This window comes from Pogoniulus pusillus, chromosome 34, assembly GCF_015220805.1.
Source record: "Pogoniulus pusillus isolate bPogPus1 chromosome 34, bPogPus1.pri, whole genome shotgun sequence".
In the NCBI taxonomy this organism is placed as follows: domain Eukaryota; kingdom Metazoa; phylum Chordata; class Aves; order Piciformes; family Lybiidae; genus Pogoniulus; species Pogoniulus pusillus.
The window spans coordinates 1,699,296-1,714,219 of NC_087297.1; the positions used below are offsets into that span (position 1 = coordinate 1,699,296).

The following is a 14,924-nucleotide window of genomic DNA, read 5'->3' on the forward strand; positions in this document are numbered from 1 at the left end:
CAGGCTGCAGCAGACCCCCGCTGGCGGCTGGAGCAGACCCGCTCCGCCGCAGCCGGGCACCCGCCGTTAGCTGCCGGGCACATCCCCGGGGGCTGCCCGGCCACACCTCCGCCCTCCCGCCGGCTCCCGGGGCACCGGCACCCGGGAAATACAAAAAGGCAGCGCTGGAGCCGCCTGCCACGGTCCAGCTACAGCCCGGGGCCCCTCCAGCCGCCGCGGCGGGCCGGGCTGAGCCGCAGCCCACGACAAGGGTGCTGCCGGTGCCAGGCTCCGAGGGCCATGTGCCGCGTACTACGGGCACAGACTCCACCTTCCTCGGCTCCCGCCCGCCCCCACGCATCCAGGAAGGGAGGAGGAGGAGGAGGAGGAGGAGGAGGAGGAGGAGGAGGAGGAGGAGGAGGAGGAGGAGGAGGAGGAGGAGGAGGAGGAGGAGGAGGAGGAGGGAAGGGGGTGAAAGGGAAAAAAACCCAACCAAACAAGAGGGAGAGAGGGTGAAAGGAGGGAGCTGGCCGAGACCCTCCCCGCTGCCTCCCCCGCGGCTGGCCGCGCTTTGTTGCGCCGCCGCTGCCCACACGTGATTGCCGTGTTTTCGCAGGGCGCTCGGCGGCGCGGCTGCACCTACAAATACGGGGCGGGCGGGCGGCGGCGGCCCGGGGCGCCCCCCGTAGCACCCCCATGCACCCCGGCCGCCCGGCGGAACCCATGCCCCGCCGCCCGCCCGCCTAAAGGGGAGGCAGCGAGAGGCAGCGCCCGGCCAGCGAGGAGGGCAGAAGGCGGGGGGGGGGGAGCCGGCCGACAATGGCGGCGGCCGCCACCGCCGCCAGCCCCGGCAGTCCCGCCGCCGCTCCCCTGCCGCAGCCGGAGCCTTGCCCCAGGAAGGGGCCGCCGCAGCCGCCGCCGGCGCGCAGCGATCCCCGCCGCAGGCAGGCCGCGCTCTCCTTCCTCACCAGCATCTCCCTCGACGGGCGGCCCCTGCCGCCGGGCAGCGACGGCCCTGCCGCCAGGCCCCGCCAGGCCCCGCCGCCTCCGCGGCTGGGCAGCCCCCCGGCGGCGCCCGCCGAGTCCCCCCGGGCTCAGGAGGAGGAGGAAGAGGAGGAGGAGGAAGACGCTTTCGCCGCGGTGCAGGTGCCGACCGCCGCCTTCCTGGGCTCCGCGGCGGCGGGCAGCCGCGGGCGCCTCAACTCCTTCACGGCCGGGGTGCTGCCGGCGGCTTTCGGCCGCACCAGCCCCCAGGGCTCCGTCGTGGTCGGCGGAGAGCTCGGGCAGGCCGGCTCCGCCTTCGAGCTGCAGCGGTCGCGGTAAGCCCGCGGGGCGGAGGAGCGCGGGGTGCGGAGGTGATGCGCGGTGGGACGGGCTCGGCCCTGGGGAAGCGCGGGGGGCAGCCGCGGGCTGGGAGCGCCGGGCGCGGAGCCGCCCTCCGCCGGGCCGGCGGTCCTGGGCAGCCGCACGGCCGGGAGAGCAGCGGCAGCGGCTACCGAGGAGCTTCCCGGGGCAGCGGCGGTCACTGCGCCGGGGCAGCGGCGGCTGGGAGCTGGTTCTGCCCATGAGGGCAGGCTGCGGTCCCCAGCGCTGCCCTGGAGCGGCTGTCACCCCTTGCCGTGCCGTGCTGGAGGGCTACGAGGCAGCAGGCAGAGAACCAGCCCGGAGCCAAGTGCCCTGTAGCCCACAAAGGGCAAGGCACTCTTTGGCCACCTCTGCTGTGTAGGCGCAGCGTCTCTCTAGCCCCCTGAAGGATCGCTTCCATCCACAGGCGCTGCTTGCGCCTCGGCGCTGCTGCTTGCCTCCAGGTGCACTCTGTTACCTTTTAATAGATTCATCTCAAAAGAGCAATCTCATCAGCTCGGGAAGCTGAGACTTTCGGCTGCAGGAGGTGCCGTCATGTGAAAACGTGCAGGTGGATAGGGATGGATTTATCCGCGGGGACAGAACCATCCTCTTGCCCCAGCATACCGGGCTGGGGACGGGGAGGCGGCAGGGCAGGAGCCGGAGGAAGTGTCTGCTCTCCCCGAGCCCACGTTGCTCGCCACTCCCACATTCCCCATTCGCCACACTCCCTGCCTGCTTCTCCCTCGCACCAGTAGGTAGACTTTGAGTCACATGTTGTTGCCAGGGCTTCTCAGGCTAATGCAGCGTGGATCGCTGCAGAAGAAATCCCTTCCAAAACCAGCCAGCTTGGGGAAACTGGAGCCGCTCCGGGAGAGAGTTGTCTTAGCTGCCTGCCCCGTTGTTGGTTGGGGTTTTATTCTTCCCTCTGGATCGTCCTGCTGGCTCTCCTGAGCCCCTTTCCAGGGGCTGTGCTGGAGCCCCATACTCGCCAGAAGTGAGAGCCAGGGGCCTGGAGCTGGGGCTGGACCATGGTGCTTGGGGAGAGCCTGCTGGTCTCCAGCAGCATCCGACACCATCGGTGGGCAGTGTGGTGCTGCCTGCTGGTCTCCAGCAGCATCCGGCACCATCGGTGGGCAGTGTGGTGCTGCCTGCTGGTCTCCAGCAGCATCCGGCACCATCGGTGGGCAATGTGGTGCTGCCTGCTGGTCTCCAGCAGCATCCGACACCATCGGTGGGCAGTGTGGTGCTGCCTGCTGGTCTCCAGCAGCATCCGGCACCATCGGTGGGCAATGTGGTGCTGCCTGCTGGTCTCCAGCAGCATCCGGCACCATCGGTGGGCAATGTGGTGCTGCCTGCTGGTCTCCAGCAGCATCCGACACCATCGGTGGGCAGTGTGGTGCTGCCTGCTGGTCTCCAGCAGCATCCGGCACCATCGGTGGGCAGTGTGGTGCTGCCTGCTGGTCTCCAGCAGCATCCGACACCATCGGTGGGCAGTGTGGTGCTGCCTGCTGGTCTCCAGCAGCATCCGGCACCATCGGTGGGCAGTGTGGTGCTGCCTCTCCTCTCCTCGCGTTTCCTATGGGGACTCTGGAGCGTTTTGTGAGAGGGAGAGCTCCCAGCCCAGAGCCAATGCAGGGGGACTGCCACCACTAGCTTTAGCACTGTGTGGCCCTGGGCAGCCTGCTCTGGTTGGAGGTGACCCTGCTGACTGCAGGGGTGTTGGACACGATGACCTCTGAGGGTCTCTTCCAGGCCATGTATCTATGGTACCTAGAATGCCTGCCGGTGGGTTACAGAATGGTAGAGACTGCAAGAGATCTCTGAAGATGATCTAGTCCAGCCACCCTCCTTCTCCCAGCCTCTCCAATAATTTCCTGTGGTGGCAACCCTCTCCTTGTGCCATGCACAGCAACAGGACTCACAGAGGCTTCTTGTGTGCTTTAGCCTGTGCCGTGGTTCTGCACGCTGCTGGCTGTGGTTTTGCAAGTCAGGGGTGCCCACATGCCATGATTTGGGAGTCACTTTTCTGCTCTTGAACTTGTTGCTTGTTGGTGCTGAGGCACTTGGCACTGTCCTCTTAGTCTTCAAGAGAATGGCTTCTCCTTAGCCCTCCAGTGAGTGAGCTTATTTTTCATGCAGGAGTCCTACACTACCATAAATCCTCCTTGTTTTTCCTTGCTTGCACACCTTGGTCCTGTGCATGGTTCTGGGAAGGACACTGAAGATCTCAACTGTGTCTCTCCAGGTGGGCAGCAGAGCCAATGGCATCCTGGGCTGGCTCAGGAGCAGTGTGGGCAGCAGGACAAGGGAGGTTCTTGTGCCCCTGTGCTCAGCACTGCTCAGGCCACCCCTGGAGTGCTGTGTCCAGTTCTGGGCTCCTGAATTGAAGAGAGATGTTGAGGTGCTGGAAGGTGTTTGGAGAAGGGCAGCAAGGCTGGGGAGGGGCCTGGAGCAGAGCCCTGTGAGGAGAGGCTGAGGGAGCTGGGGGTGTGCAGCCTGCAGCAGAGGAGGCTGAGGGCAGAGCTCATTGCTGCCTGCAGCTGCCTGCAAGGAGGCTGTAGCCACGTGGGGTTGGGCTCTGCTGCCAGGCAGCCAGCAACAGAAGAAGGAGACCCAGCCTGAAGCTGAGGCAGGGCAGGTTGAGGCTGGATGTTAGGAGGAAGTTGTTGTCAGAGAGAGTGATTGGCATTGGAATGGGCTGCCCAGGGAGGTGGTGGAGTCCCCATGCCTGGAGGTGTTGCAGCCAAGCCTGGCTGGGGCACTTAGTGCCATGGTCTGGTTGGTTGGGCAGGGCTGGGTGCTAGGTTGGGCTGGGGGAGCTTGGAGCTCTCTTCCAGCCTGCTTGATTCTATGATTCTATCTTTGCTTCCTCTTCCTGCCATTTCCCCCCTTGCCCCTGACTTGCCTCTCTGTGGGTTTTTCCTCTCCCAGCCGAGGCTGTTGGTGTCTGTAACACGAGGAGGCTGGGGAGCTCCAGAGGCAGCAGTAATTACAGGGTTTGTTTGAAACCTGGAAATCCAGCATCGGGCAAGTCCTGTGCTGCTGGCATGCAGGCAGCCTGGCTGCACAGCCCCAGTCCATGGCAAGGGCAGTCAGCTAATGAGACCTGGTCAGGCTGCTTCTCCAGTCCTCTAACAGCCCTGCTCGGTGCTGGATGCTTCCTTGTGTAAGACTTAAGGTTTTCTTGATGCTTTTTTGTTTCCTGGAGAGCTCAGTCCAGCTGTGGCTCAGTACCTGCCTGCAGCACCAGGCATGAGGCTGGCTTCTGGCCTTTGCTGACAGCTGCTGGTGGTGCAAGAGAGGTCTGGGTTATGCCCTGGGCTTTGCTGACTGCCTGGGGCAGACTTTGGCCTCCCTTCCATAGATCTGTTCTCTAAAGGTTTATATTGATAAACACTGAGAACAAACAGCTGCAGGCCACAGGCTGGACTGAATCATAGAATCAGTCAGGGTTGGAAGGGACCACAAGGACCATTCAGCTCCAACCCTCCTGCTGTTGGCAGGGACACCTCACACTAGAGCAGGTTGCTCAGAGCCACATCCAGCCTGGCCTTAGGCACCTCCAGGGATGGGGCTAATTTGTAGCACAGTTTGGTGCCAGTTGTTCTGGAGCACAGTAGCTTGCCTTTTTGCATGACAGGGGTGCAGAAGTCACCCAAGTCCAGCAAGCTGCTCTGGGTTTGCTTTTGCTTAGCACAGAGTTGCCGTAGCAAGAAGAGCTGACACCAGAGCAGGCTGCCTAGAGCTCCATCCAGCCTGGTTTGCTTCTCCTTACCTCCAGGAAGAGACATGGTAGGGGCTCTGGCTGCGGGGTCTGCCCTTGCCTTCACAGAAGGTGAATTGTAGGCATGCACTGGGCTGGTGCAAGCCTGAGAATGAGGTCCATGGAGTTGGAAGGAGCCAAACAATCAGCACAGGGCACGTCCTTGGTGCAGCGGGGCGGGAATCGCAGTCACTGCCCAGCGCCAGGCATTAGCTGACCTGGAGGAGGATGTGAAGAAGCAGAGAGGCAAATCAGAGTTGTTTTTCCTTGGGTAGCTGGTGTGTGCATCTGTCATCTCCTGCCAACCTTCTGCTCTCCTTGCAGGGGGCTTGGGGTTGAGCTGGCTGCAGCCTTTTGACAGGCTACAGCCCTGCGTGCTGGGACACCTGAGCTGCTGTAACCTGCAGCCGTTTTCTGTTACAGCATGGGGCAGGAGAGGCTGCCCTGGGGAGCTGCTTTCATTTGGTTTTCAGAGCACTCTTGTGAACATGTAATCAGAGTTTCCTGGCCTGGCTGTTTGTGTTAGCAGCTGGGATAATTGTGTGCTAGTTTATATTTAACGAGGTTATCATTAATGTGGTTTGGGTTTTGTGCTCTCTCTGTGTTCACAAGAAACAAGCCTTGCAAAAAACCAAACCCGAAAGCCTAAAGCTGGAGGTTGGAGCTGCTGGGAGGCTGCTGTGCAATTACATGTTTATGGAAGGAAGACCTCTTCTGCAGCTGGCAGCTGGCTGATGCCAGAGGCTCCTGCCTAGTGCAGAAGGAATCTGTCTGAGTTTTGCGGTGGCTGAGGGCAGGAGGCTACAAGGAGCAGTGGTCAGGTTCTGCCAGGTTTCCCCTCAGGTCAAAAGCTTTGCCTTGAATTAGCTCTGTGGAAGAAAGTAGCATGAGGCTAGAATCATAGAACCAAGCAGGCTGGAAGAGAGCTCCAAGCTCACCCACCCCAACCTAGCACCCAGCCCTGCCCAACCAACCAGACCATGGCACTAAGTGCCCCAGCCAGGCTTGGCTTCAACACCTCCAGGCACAGCCACTCCACCACCTCCCTGGGCAGCCCATTCCAGTGCCAATCACTCTCTCTGACAACAACTTCCTCATCACATCCAGCCTCAACCTGCCCTGGCACAGCTTGAAGCTGTGTCTCCTCCTTCTGTTGCTGGTTGCCTGGCAGCAGAGCCCAACCCCACCTGGCTACAGCCTCCCTGCAGGCAGCTGCAGGCAGCAATGAGCTCTGCCCTGAGCCTCCTCTGCTGCAGGCTGCACCCCCCCAGCTCCCTCAGCCTCTCCTCACAGGGCTGTGCTCCAGGCCCCTCCCCAGCCTTGCTGCCCTTCTCCAAATACCTTCCAGCACCTCAACATCTCTCTGGAACTGAGGAGCCCAGAACTGGACACAGCACTCAAGGTGTGCTGAGTACAGCTCCTGAAGGTTGGGTGACAGTCCCCAGTACTTAGAATCACAGAATGGCTCTGGTTGGGAGGGACCTTAGAGATGATCTGCTCCACTCCCCAGCCATGGGCAGAGACACCTCTCAACTACATTTGGCTGCTCAAGGCCTCATCCAACCTGGCCTTGAACACCCCCAGGCAGGAGGCATCCACAGCCTCCCTGGGCAGCCTGTCCCAGACTCTCAGCACCCTCACACTGAAGAACTTTTCCCTCAGCTCCACTCACCCTGCTCTGCCTCAGCTCCAAACCATTCCCCCTTGTCCTATCTCTGGACACCTTCAGCAGAAGTCTCTCTGCAGCCTTCTGCAGGATCCCTTCAGGTACTGGCAGGCAGCTCTGAGGTCCCCCTGGAGCCTTCTTTTCCCCAGGCTGCAGAGCCTTGTTTTCAGGGATGCCTGCATTGACTGTTGCCATAGTTTTGTTGGGGAAAATGATTCCTGTCTCCAGGTCTGAGGCTTCCTGTTCCATTTGCTGGGTGGTTAGCAACGGAGCTGTCTTGTGTGGGGCTTTCTTTCCTTTTCCTTTTTGCCAAGGAAGCCAATCAGTCATTGGATTTGGGTTTTAAACATTGCTTACACTTGCATTTGTCTGTGTTGCTGTGTCAGACTTGAAGGCAGATGGGCAGGAGAATTCCTCCTGGGAGCAGCTGGTGCTGGGAAGGAAGCAGAGAGGAATATCTGCTGAGTAATTGCCAGGGGGAGGCCCACTTGAAAGGAGATGGAGGTTGGCATGGTCTAAGTAGGTTTGTCCTGGGTATTTATTGATCTGCAAGGCAAATCCAATTTCCTGAGCAAGCCCAAGCCAAAGATCTGATTAGTGAAGCTTGGGGAGATTCGATTTGGTGCTCTCCATTGGACAGTGCAGAATCTGTCTTCTGGAGGGGCAGAGCTGAGGGGGATGCTGGAGCTGTTGACCTGCCAGGCTTCTGTAGGGGTCGCAAAGTGCAATGGGCTGATAATGTTGGAGGCAGCCTCTGGGAGCTGAGTCCCACTGCGGAGTTCTGTGCTGGATGACAGAGGTCGGGACCCAGCCCTCCGCAGCCGCAGGCGCGCAGGCAGGGCAGGCTCAGCCCACCGCAGACGATGCTTCCAGCGCCGAGAGGCTGCGCACAGCGGAGACAATAAAAGAGTTGTCTCAGAAGCAAGTGTGCCGGAGTGCTGCGTGGGGAGCGCAGCAGAGAGCTGCGTGGGGAGCGCAGCAGAGAGCTGCGGGCGCCGTGCAGCCCGCGGGGGGAGCGCAGCCTGGGGGGCGCTGGGGCCGCTGCGCGCTGGGGCCGCTGCGCGCTGGGGCCGCTGCGCGCTGGGGCCGCTGCGCGCTGGGGCCGCTGCGCGCTGGGGATGCTGCGCTCGCTGCAGCTGCACCCCCCCGGCAGCGCCGGCCCGGGCGGCGGAGCGGCAGCAGCGTGAGAGCAGCCACTTCGTGGTCCGAGAGGTGAGTGGGGAGGGCACACACCGGGCTGAGGCTCTGCAGCCAGCGCTGGCCTCGGGTGCCACCCATGGGTGCTGTGTCTGAACGGGACAGGCTGAGGGAGCCCGCAGCAGAGGAGGCTCAGGGCAGAGCTCATTGCTGCCTGCAGCTGCCTGCAGGGAGGCTGTAGCCAGGTGGGGTTGGGCTCTGCTGCCAGGCAGCCAGGGACAGAAGAAACTGTCTGGGGAAACAGCCTCAAATTGTGCCAGGGCAGGTTGAGGCTGGATGTGAGGAGGAAGTTGTTGTCAGAGAGAGTGATTGGCATTGGAATGGGCTGCCCAGGGAGGTGGTGGAGTGGCTGTGGCTGGAGGTGCTCAGGACCAGGCTGGATGTGGCCTTGAGTGACCTGTTCTAGTGGGAGGTGTCCCTGTTGGAACTGGCTGAGCTTTGAGGTCCCTTCCAACCCAACCTGGTAGCACACATCTGACCTGTGTCTGTCTGTCTGCATGCTCAGCACTGCAGCCCTGAGCTGAACCAACACAGCCCCAGAAGAAAGGGATCCTTGTTTGCAGCTAAAGGGTGGTGAGACACTGGCACAGGTTGAGGGTGGTGAGACACTGGCAGCATGGGCATGAGGCTTAGCCGTGCCTGGCATCTGCACAGCTCAGAAAGCCCTCTGGAGTCAGGCACCACTCCTGCACTGCTGGAAGGACCCAGCCATGATAACTATCTCCCACTAGCCCAGCTTGCTCAACAACCTCCCTGAGCAACCTCTGCCAGTCTCTCACCACCCTCAACCTGTGCCAGTCTCTCACCACCTTAACTGCAAACAACTTCTCCCTAACATCCACTTTCAATCTCCCCTCTGCCACTCCAAACTCATTCCTCCTCCTCCTGCCATTCCCAGACCTTGTCAATAGTCCCTCCCAAGCCCTCCTGCAGCCCCCTGCAGATCCTGCAAGGCCACTCCAGGGTCTCCTCCAAGCCTTCTCTTCTCCAGGCTGCACAGCCCCAACTCTCTCAGCCTGTGCTCAGAGCAGAGCTGCTGCAGCCCTCTCAGCATCTTGGTGGTCTCCTCTGGTCTGGCTCCAACACTTCCATGTCCTGCTTGTGCTGGGGGCTGCAGAAGTACCCCCAGGACTGCAGGTGGGGTCTGAGGAGAGCAGAGTAGAGGGGCAGAATCACCTTTAATTCATTTGGTGTCCTCACAGTGGGGCAGATGCTGCGAGGTAGCTGCCCCTGCAGGGTTCCACAGGCTCTGGGGTGTGCAGAGCTATGCTTGTGTTGGCTGCCTGCTCTGGCTACCAGCTCAAAGCTTGCTTGGTCCAGCCCTGCCTCAGGAAGTCCTCTGGTTATGATGCTCAGGTGCTGAGCAGGGACCCCTCATGAGCCGCCAGGCGACTGGGGGAGTTGAGACTTGTCAGCACATCTGTGTTTGTTGGCACTGCTGTGGGTTACTCAAAGATCACATTGGGTGCTTCTGTGCTCCACAACCTCCCTGGGCAACCTGTGCCAGTCTCTCACCACTGTCACTGCACAGAATTTCTTCCTCATCTCCACTCTCAATCTCCCCTCTCCCAGCTCAAAGCCATTGTCCCTTGTTCTTTCACTCCCAGCCCTTGTCAAAAGTCCCTCCCCAGCTCTCCTGGAGCCCCCCTAAAAGGTTGCTCTGAGATCTCCCTGCAGCCTTCTCTTCTCCAGGTTGCACAACCCCAACTCTCCCAGCCTGGTTCCACAGGGGAGCTTCTCCAGCCCTCTGAACATCTTCTTGGCCTCCTCTGGACCCTCTCCAGCAGCTCCAGGTCACAGGCTCACAGGATGCTAGGGGCTGGAAGGGACCCAAGCAGATCATCGAGTCCAACCTCCCTGCCAGAGCAGGTCCTTCTTGTGCTGGGTTCCCAGAGCTGGAGGCAGTGCTGCAGGTGAGGTCTGAGCAGAGCAGAGGGGCAGAATCCCCTCCCTGTGCTGCTGCTCTCCCTGCTCTGACTGCAGCCAGCACACAGCTGGCTCTGGGCTGCCAGTGACCAGTGCTGGCTGCTGGGCACTCTGGCACCACCTGACACTCCCAAGGCCTTCTGCTCCAGGCTGCTCTTGAGCCACTCCTCACCCAGCCTGGATCTGTGCTTGGGATTGCCCCAGCCCAGCTGCAGGACCATGGCTTTGGCCTCGTTGAACTTCATGAGTTTGGCCTGGGCTCACCTCTGCAGCCTTTCGAAATCCCTCTGGGTGGATCCTTCCCTGCAGCATGTCACATGGTGAGGAGCAGGTCTTCAGCCCTCCAGCCCATCACGAAAGCACAGCTGGATGCTAGATAGATAAGATAATGACAGACCATAGCTTACTGACTGCTTTTGACAGGAAGGGAGCCTTCATCTGAGAACTCTTCTGCTGGAGGCTGTGTCTCAGCCTGCAAAGGCTCAAGACAGCTGAGACACAGAGGAGATGTCCAAGTGCTGTCTGAAAGGAGAAGCCAAACCTTCCAGTAATTCTGGGGCTTCCTCATCTAGGACAACAAGCCCTATGAGGAGAGGCTGAGGGAGCTGGGCTTGGTTAGCCTGGAGAAGAGGAGGCTCAGGGCAGACCTTATTGCTGTCTGCAACTACCTGAGGGGAGGTTGTGGCCAGGAGGAGGTTGCTCTCTTCTCTCAGGTGGCCAGCACCAGAACGAGAGGACACAGCCTCAGGCTGCACCAGGGGAGATTTAGGCTGGAGGTGAGGAGAAAGTTCTTCCCTGAGAGAGTCATTGGACACTGGAATGGGCTGCCCGGGGAGGTGGTGGAGTCGCCGTCCCTGGAGCTGTTCAAGGCAGGACTGGACGTGGCACTTGGTGCCATGGTCTGGCCTTGAGCTCTGTGCTAAAGGGTTGGGCTTGATGATCTGTGAGGTCTCTTCCAACCTTGGTGATACTGTGAGACTGTGATACTGTGATCAGGCAGGCTGTGCAGAGGCTCTGGGCAGTGGAGGATGTGCTGGCAGTCAAGACAGAAGCAGAACCAAGTCCTGGTTTGTTCATGCTTTATTAAAACCTGTTTCTCAGCTGCTCACAGCCTCCCAGGCAGCATCTCCACTGCACAAACACAAAGGCTCATCATCAGCATTTAGCCTGGCAGGGTCTGGCAGGTTGGGGCTTGGTCAATGATCTGGATGAGGGAACAGAGTCCACCCTCTCTAGGTGTGCAGGTGAGACTGCATTGGGTAGGAGTGGTCATCTGCTGGGGGTAGGAAGGCTCTGCCAAGGGCCCTGGCCAGGCTGCACCCATGGGCTGAGATTTAGCAAAGCCAAGCGCTGGGTCCTGCACCTGCGTCACAGCAGCTCCAGACATGGGGCAGAGTGGCTGGAAACTGCCTGGCAGAGAAAGCCCTGGGGGGGATGGCTGACAGCCTTGTGGGCCAAGGTGGCTAAGAAGGCCACTGGCAGCCCTGGCCTGGGTCTGCAGTTGTGTGGCCAGCAGGAGGAAGAGGTTTGTCTCCCTGCATGCAGCATTGGTGAGGCCACAGCTGGACTCCTGCCTTCAGTTCTGTGCCACTCCAAGAAGGACACTGAGGAGCTGGAGCAGGTCCAGAGAAGGGCAACCAAGCTAGGGAAGGGTCTGGAGAGCAGGGCTGGGGAGGAGCAGCCTTGGGAGCTGGGGGGGTTAGTGTGGAGCAGAGGAGGCTGAGGGCAGAGCTCATTGCTCTCTATGGAATGGGCTGGCCAGGGAGGTGGTGGAGTGGCTGTGCCTGGAGGTGTTGCAGCCAAGCCTGGCTGGGGCACTTAGTGCCATGGTCTGGTGGTTGGGCAGGGCTGGGTGCTAGGTTGGGCTGGCTGAGCTTGGAGCTCTCTTCCAGCCTGGTCGGGTCTGTGGTTCTGTGACTGCTAACTGGGGCTGTCAGGGGATGCCAGGCTGAGCAGTGCAGCAAGGGCAGAGGGCTGGCTCCTTCCCTAGCCCTGCCAGTCTGCTGCAAGGGGCATTCTTCCTAAATCATGGAAGTGGCTGATTTGGCACACGGAGAGCTGCTCCCTGCGGTGTGCAACGTGAGGAAAGGTGTTGGGCTTCATGGGAAGGGCTGGGCAGAAGTTGGGGTTGCAGGGTGGGGAGGGTAAGGAGCTTGGCAAATGGGTTAGGGGAAGCTTTCAGCAGTGGCTGGAAGAACTCCCATGTGCCAGGAGGAGACCTTCAGAGCTCTCAGCCTTTGCTGTGCAGGCTTAGAGCAGCACACGCCTAGGGAGCTGGGAAGCTCTTTTAGAGGGGCTGCTGTGTTAACTGCTTCCCTGGCATGAGTGCCAAATGCATTTGCTGTTCCCAGCACGTGTGTCAGAGGCAGCACTGCTCTCAGCAGCTATGCCTCAGAGGGTGGGTTGGGTTTTTCTTTTGCCTAAGGAAGGTTTTCTGTTGTGGAAAAATGGAGAAGGGAATGAAAAGTGGAGCAAAGGCTTCCTGCCTGCCTAGCAGCTGTGTTCAGCCCAGAGCCTTTCACCCTGTGTGTCAGTATGAAGGACAAGCTCCTTTTCCTAGCAGGCACTTGGACTTGCTCTCTCTCCTTACAGAATCATAGATTGGGTTGGTCTGGAAGGGACCTCCAAAGCTCAGCCAGTTGCAACCCCCTGCCATGGGCAGGGACAGCTCCCACCAGCCCAGGGTGCTCAGGGCCTCGTCCAGCCTGGCTTTGGATGCCTCCAGGGAGGTTGTGGAGCACAGAGCCTGAGCCTGCCCTGGCACAACTTGAGGCTGTGTCCCCTTCTTCTGGCCCTGGCTGCCTGGCAGCAGAGCCCAACCCCACCTGGCTACAGCCTCCCTGCAGGCAGCTGCAGGCAGCAATGAGCTCTGCCCTGAGCCTCCTCTGCTGCAGGCTGCACCCCCCCAGCTCCCTCAGCCTCTCCTCACAGGGCTCTGCTCCAGGCCCCTCCCCAGCCTTGCTGCCCTTCTCCAAACACCTTCCAGCACCTTAACATCTCTCTTGAACTGGGGAGCCCAGAACTGGACAGAGCACTCAAGGTGTGGCCTGAGCAGTGCTGAGCACAGGGGCACAAGAACCTCCCTTGTCCTGCTGCCCACACTGCTCCTGAGCCAGCCCAGGATGCCATTGGCTCTGCTGCCCACCTGGGCACACTGCTGCCTCCTCTGCAGCTCCTCTCTCCCAGCACCCCCAGCTCCCTCTCTGCCTGGCTGCTCTCAGCCACTCTGGCCCCAGCCTGTAGTGCTGCTTGGGGCTGTTGTGGCCAAAGTGCAGAACCCTGCCCATGGCAGTAATGTCCTCTTTCTGCAGCTGAGGCTGCAATCAGCTACACCCAGGCAGATCAGGATGACAGAAGGGTTGTCCACCTGTCAGTGGGGTGTGGTGGACTTGCCCAGCAGGCAGTGAAGTCTTCCTCAGGTGACAGAGAGCTGAACGAAAAGAAAGGCTCCAGCTTGGTACCTGGGATATGAGCAGAGTTGAGCAAACAGAGCTCCTGGATCTGGGAGTGTAGTGAAGGGAGTGAGACCATTTGACCCAGAGGTGGCTTTGGGTGGGAGGAAGAGAGGAAAGGCAGAGTGCAGAGCATGCTGGTGTGCCTGGGGTGGGTGGTGGAGGTGCTGCAGCAGGTTGTGTAAGGAGGCCTGGGGCACTGCTGGCTGCTATTCCTAGTCCTGGAAGCGTGGCTGCAGGACACAGAGGGTAACCATGCTCCCTGAGCTGGGGCTCACATAGCCTCCCCTTTGCAACCCACTCTGCATCTGAAGCACCTCCTCACTTTCATGGGGCTGTGTTCTCAGTTAAAGCAGCTCTGGGGAGTGCTGTTTCAGGGCTGGTGCTTACTGCTGGGGGATGCCATCCTTTAGCACAACCTAATCACTGAGCTGCCAGGGCTGGAAGGGACCTCAAGGATCAGCCAGTACCAACCCCTTGCCATGGGCAGGGACACCTCACACTAGAGCAGGCTGCTCAGAGCCACATCCCAACCTGACCTTAAGCACTTTTAGGGATGAGGCTTCCACCACCTCCCTGGGCAACCTGTGCCAGGCTCTCACCAACCTCATGGGGAAGAACTTCTTAACATTTAATCTGCCCTCCTCTAGCTTGAGTCCATTCCCCCCAGTCCTAACTCTACCTGACTCCCTAACAAGTCCCTCCCCATCTTTCTTGTAGCCCTCTTCAGACACTGCCAGGCCACAATAAGGCCTCCTCAGAGCCTTCTCCTCTCCAGACTGAACAACTGGCAGCTGAGAGGTGGCAGAGGTGTTTGCAGCGGAACACAAAGTGCCACTGTCAAGTTAGCTCCACCATGATCTTTGAGATGTGTTTGCACAATGCCTCTTCCCCCATCTGCCTGCCTGGCCTCCAGGTGGAATGCTCTGCTGCTGCAGAAGCCACTCCAGGCACAGCAGAGCTCAGCAGCAAGTGTCTGCACACCTTTGTTTCAAGGAGCAGGCTCTGTTGTCCAAGGCTTTGTGGTTTTGTTTTGCTTCTGTTTGCTTTAAGGAGCTGATGATAACCACCAGGATCTGGTTTGTTCCTTAGCTTCCTTATTGGTGCAAGGCTGCTTGAGTCGAGGGTGCTGCTGGGTGTATCAGGGAGCAGAGCTGAGCACTGAAATGCATAGAGCCATAGAATCAAGCAGGATGGAAGCCTCCTCTGCTGCAGGCTGCACACCCCCAGCTCCCTCAGCCTCTCCTCACAGGGCTGTGCTCCAGGCCCCTCCCCAGCCTTGCTGCCCTTCCCTCAACACCTTCCAGCACCTCAGCATCTCTCTTGAATTGGGGAGCCCAGAACTGGGCACAGCATTCCAGGGGTGGCCTGAGCAGTGCTGAGCCCAGGGGCACAAGAACCTCCCTTGTCCTGCTGCCCACACTGCTCCTGAGCCAGCCCAGGATGCCATTGGCTCTGCTGCCCACCTGGGCACTGCTGCCTCCTCTTCAGCTCCTCTCTCCCAGCACCCCCAGCTCCCTCTCTGCCTGGCTGCTCTCAGCCACTCTGGCCCCAGCCTGTAGTGCTGCTTGGGGTTGTTGTGGCCAAAGTGCAG

The 14,924-nt window shown here is 60.1% G+C and overlaps 1 protein-coding gene across 2 annotated transcripts in view; it reads left to right on the top strand.

The window, feature by feature from the left end:
• The first annotated feature begins 572 nt into the window (after positions 1-572).
• Positions 573-14,924, top strand: part of CABLES1 (Cdk5 and Abl enzyme substrate 1) — a 117,492-nt gene continuing 103,140 nt past the window's right edge. The window contains exon 1 of one of the 2 annotated variants that reach the window (XM_064170533.1): positions 573-1,298. In XM_064170533.1, coding sequence (XP_064026603.1) covers positions 799-1,298 — 500 coding nt within the window. In that variant the 5' untranslated portion in view covers positions 573-798. The remainder of the gene's footprint in view (positions 1,299-14,924) is intronic. The other variant, XM_064170534.1, reaches the window with a different exon arrangement.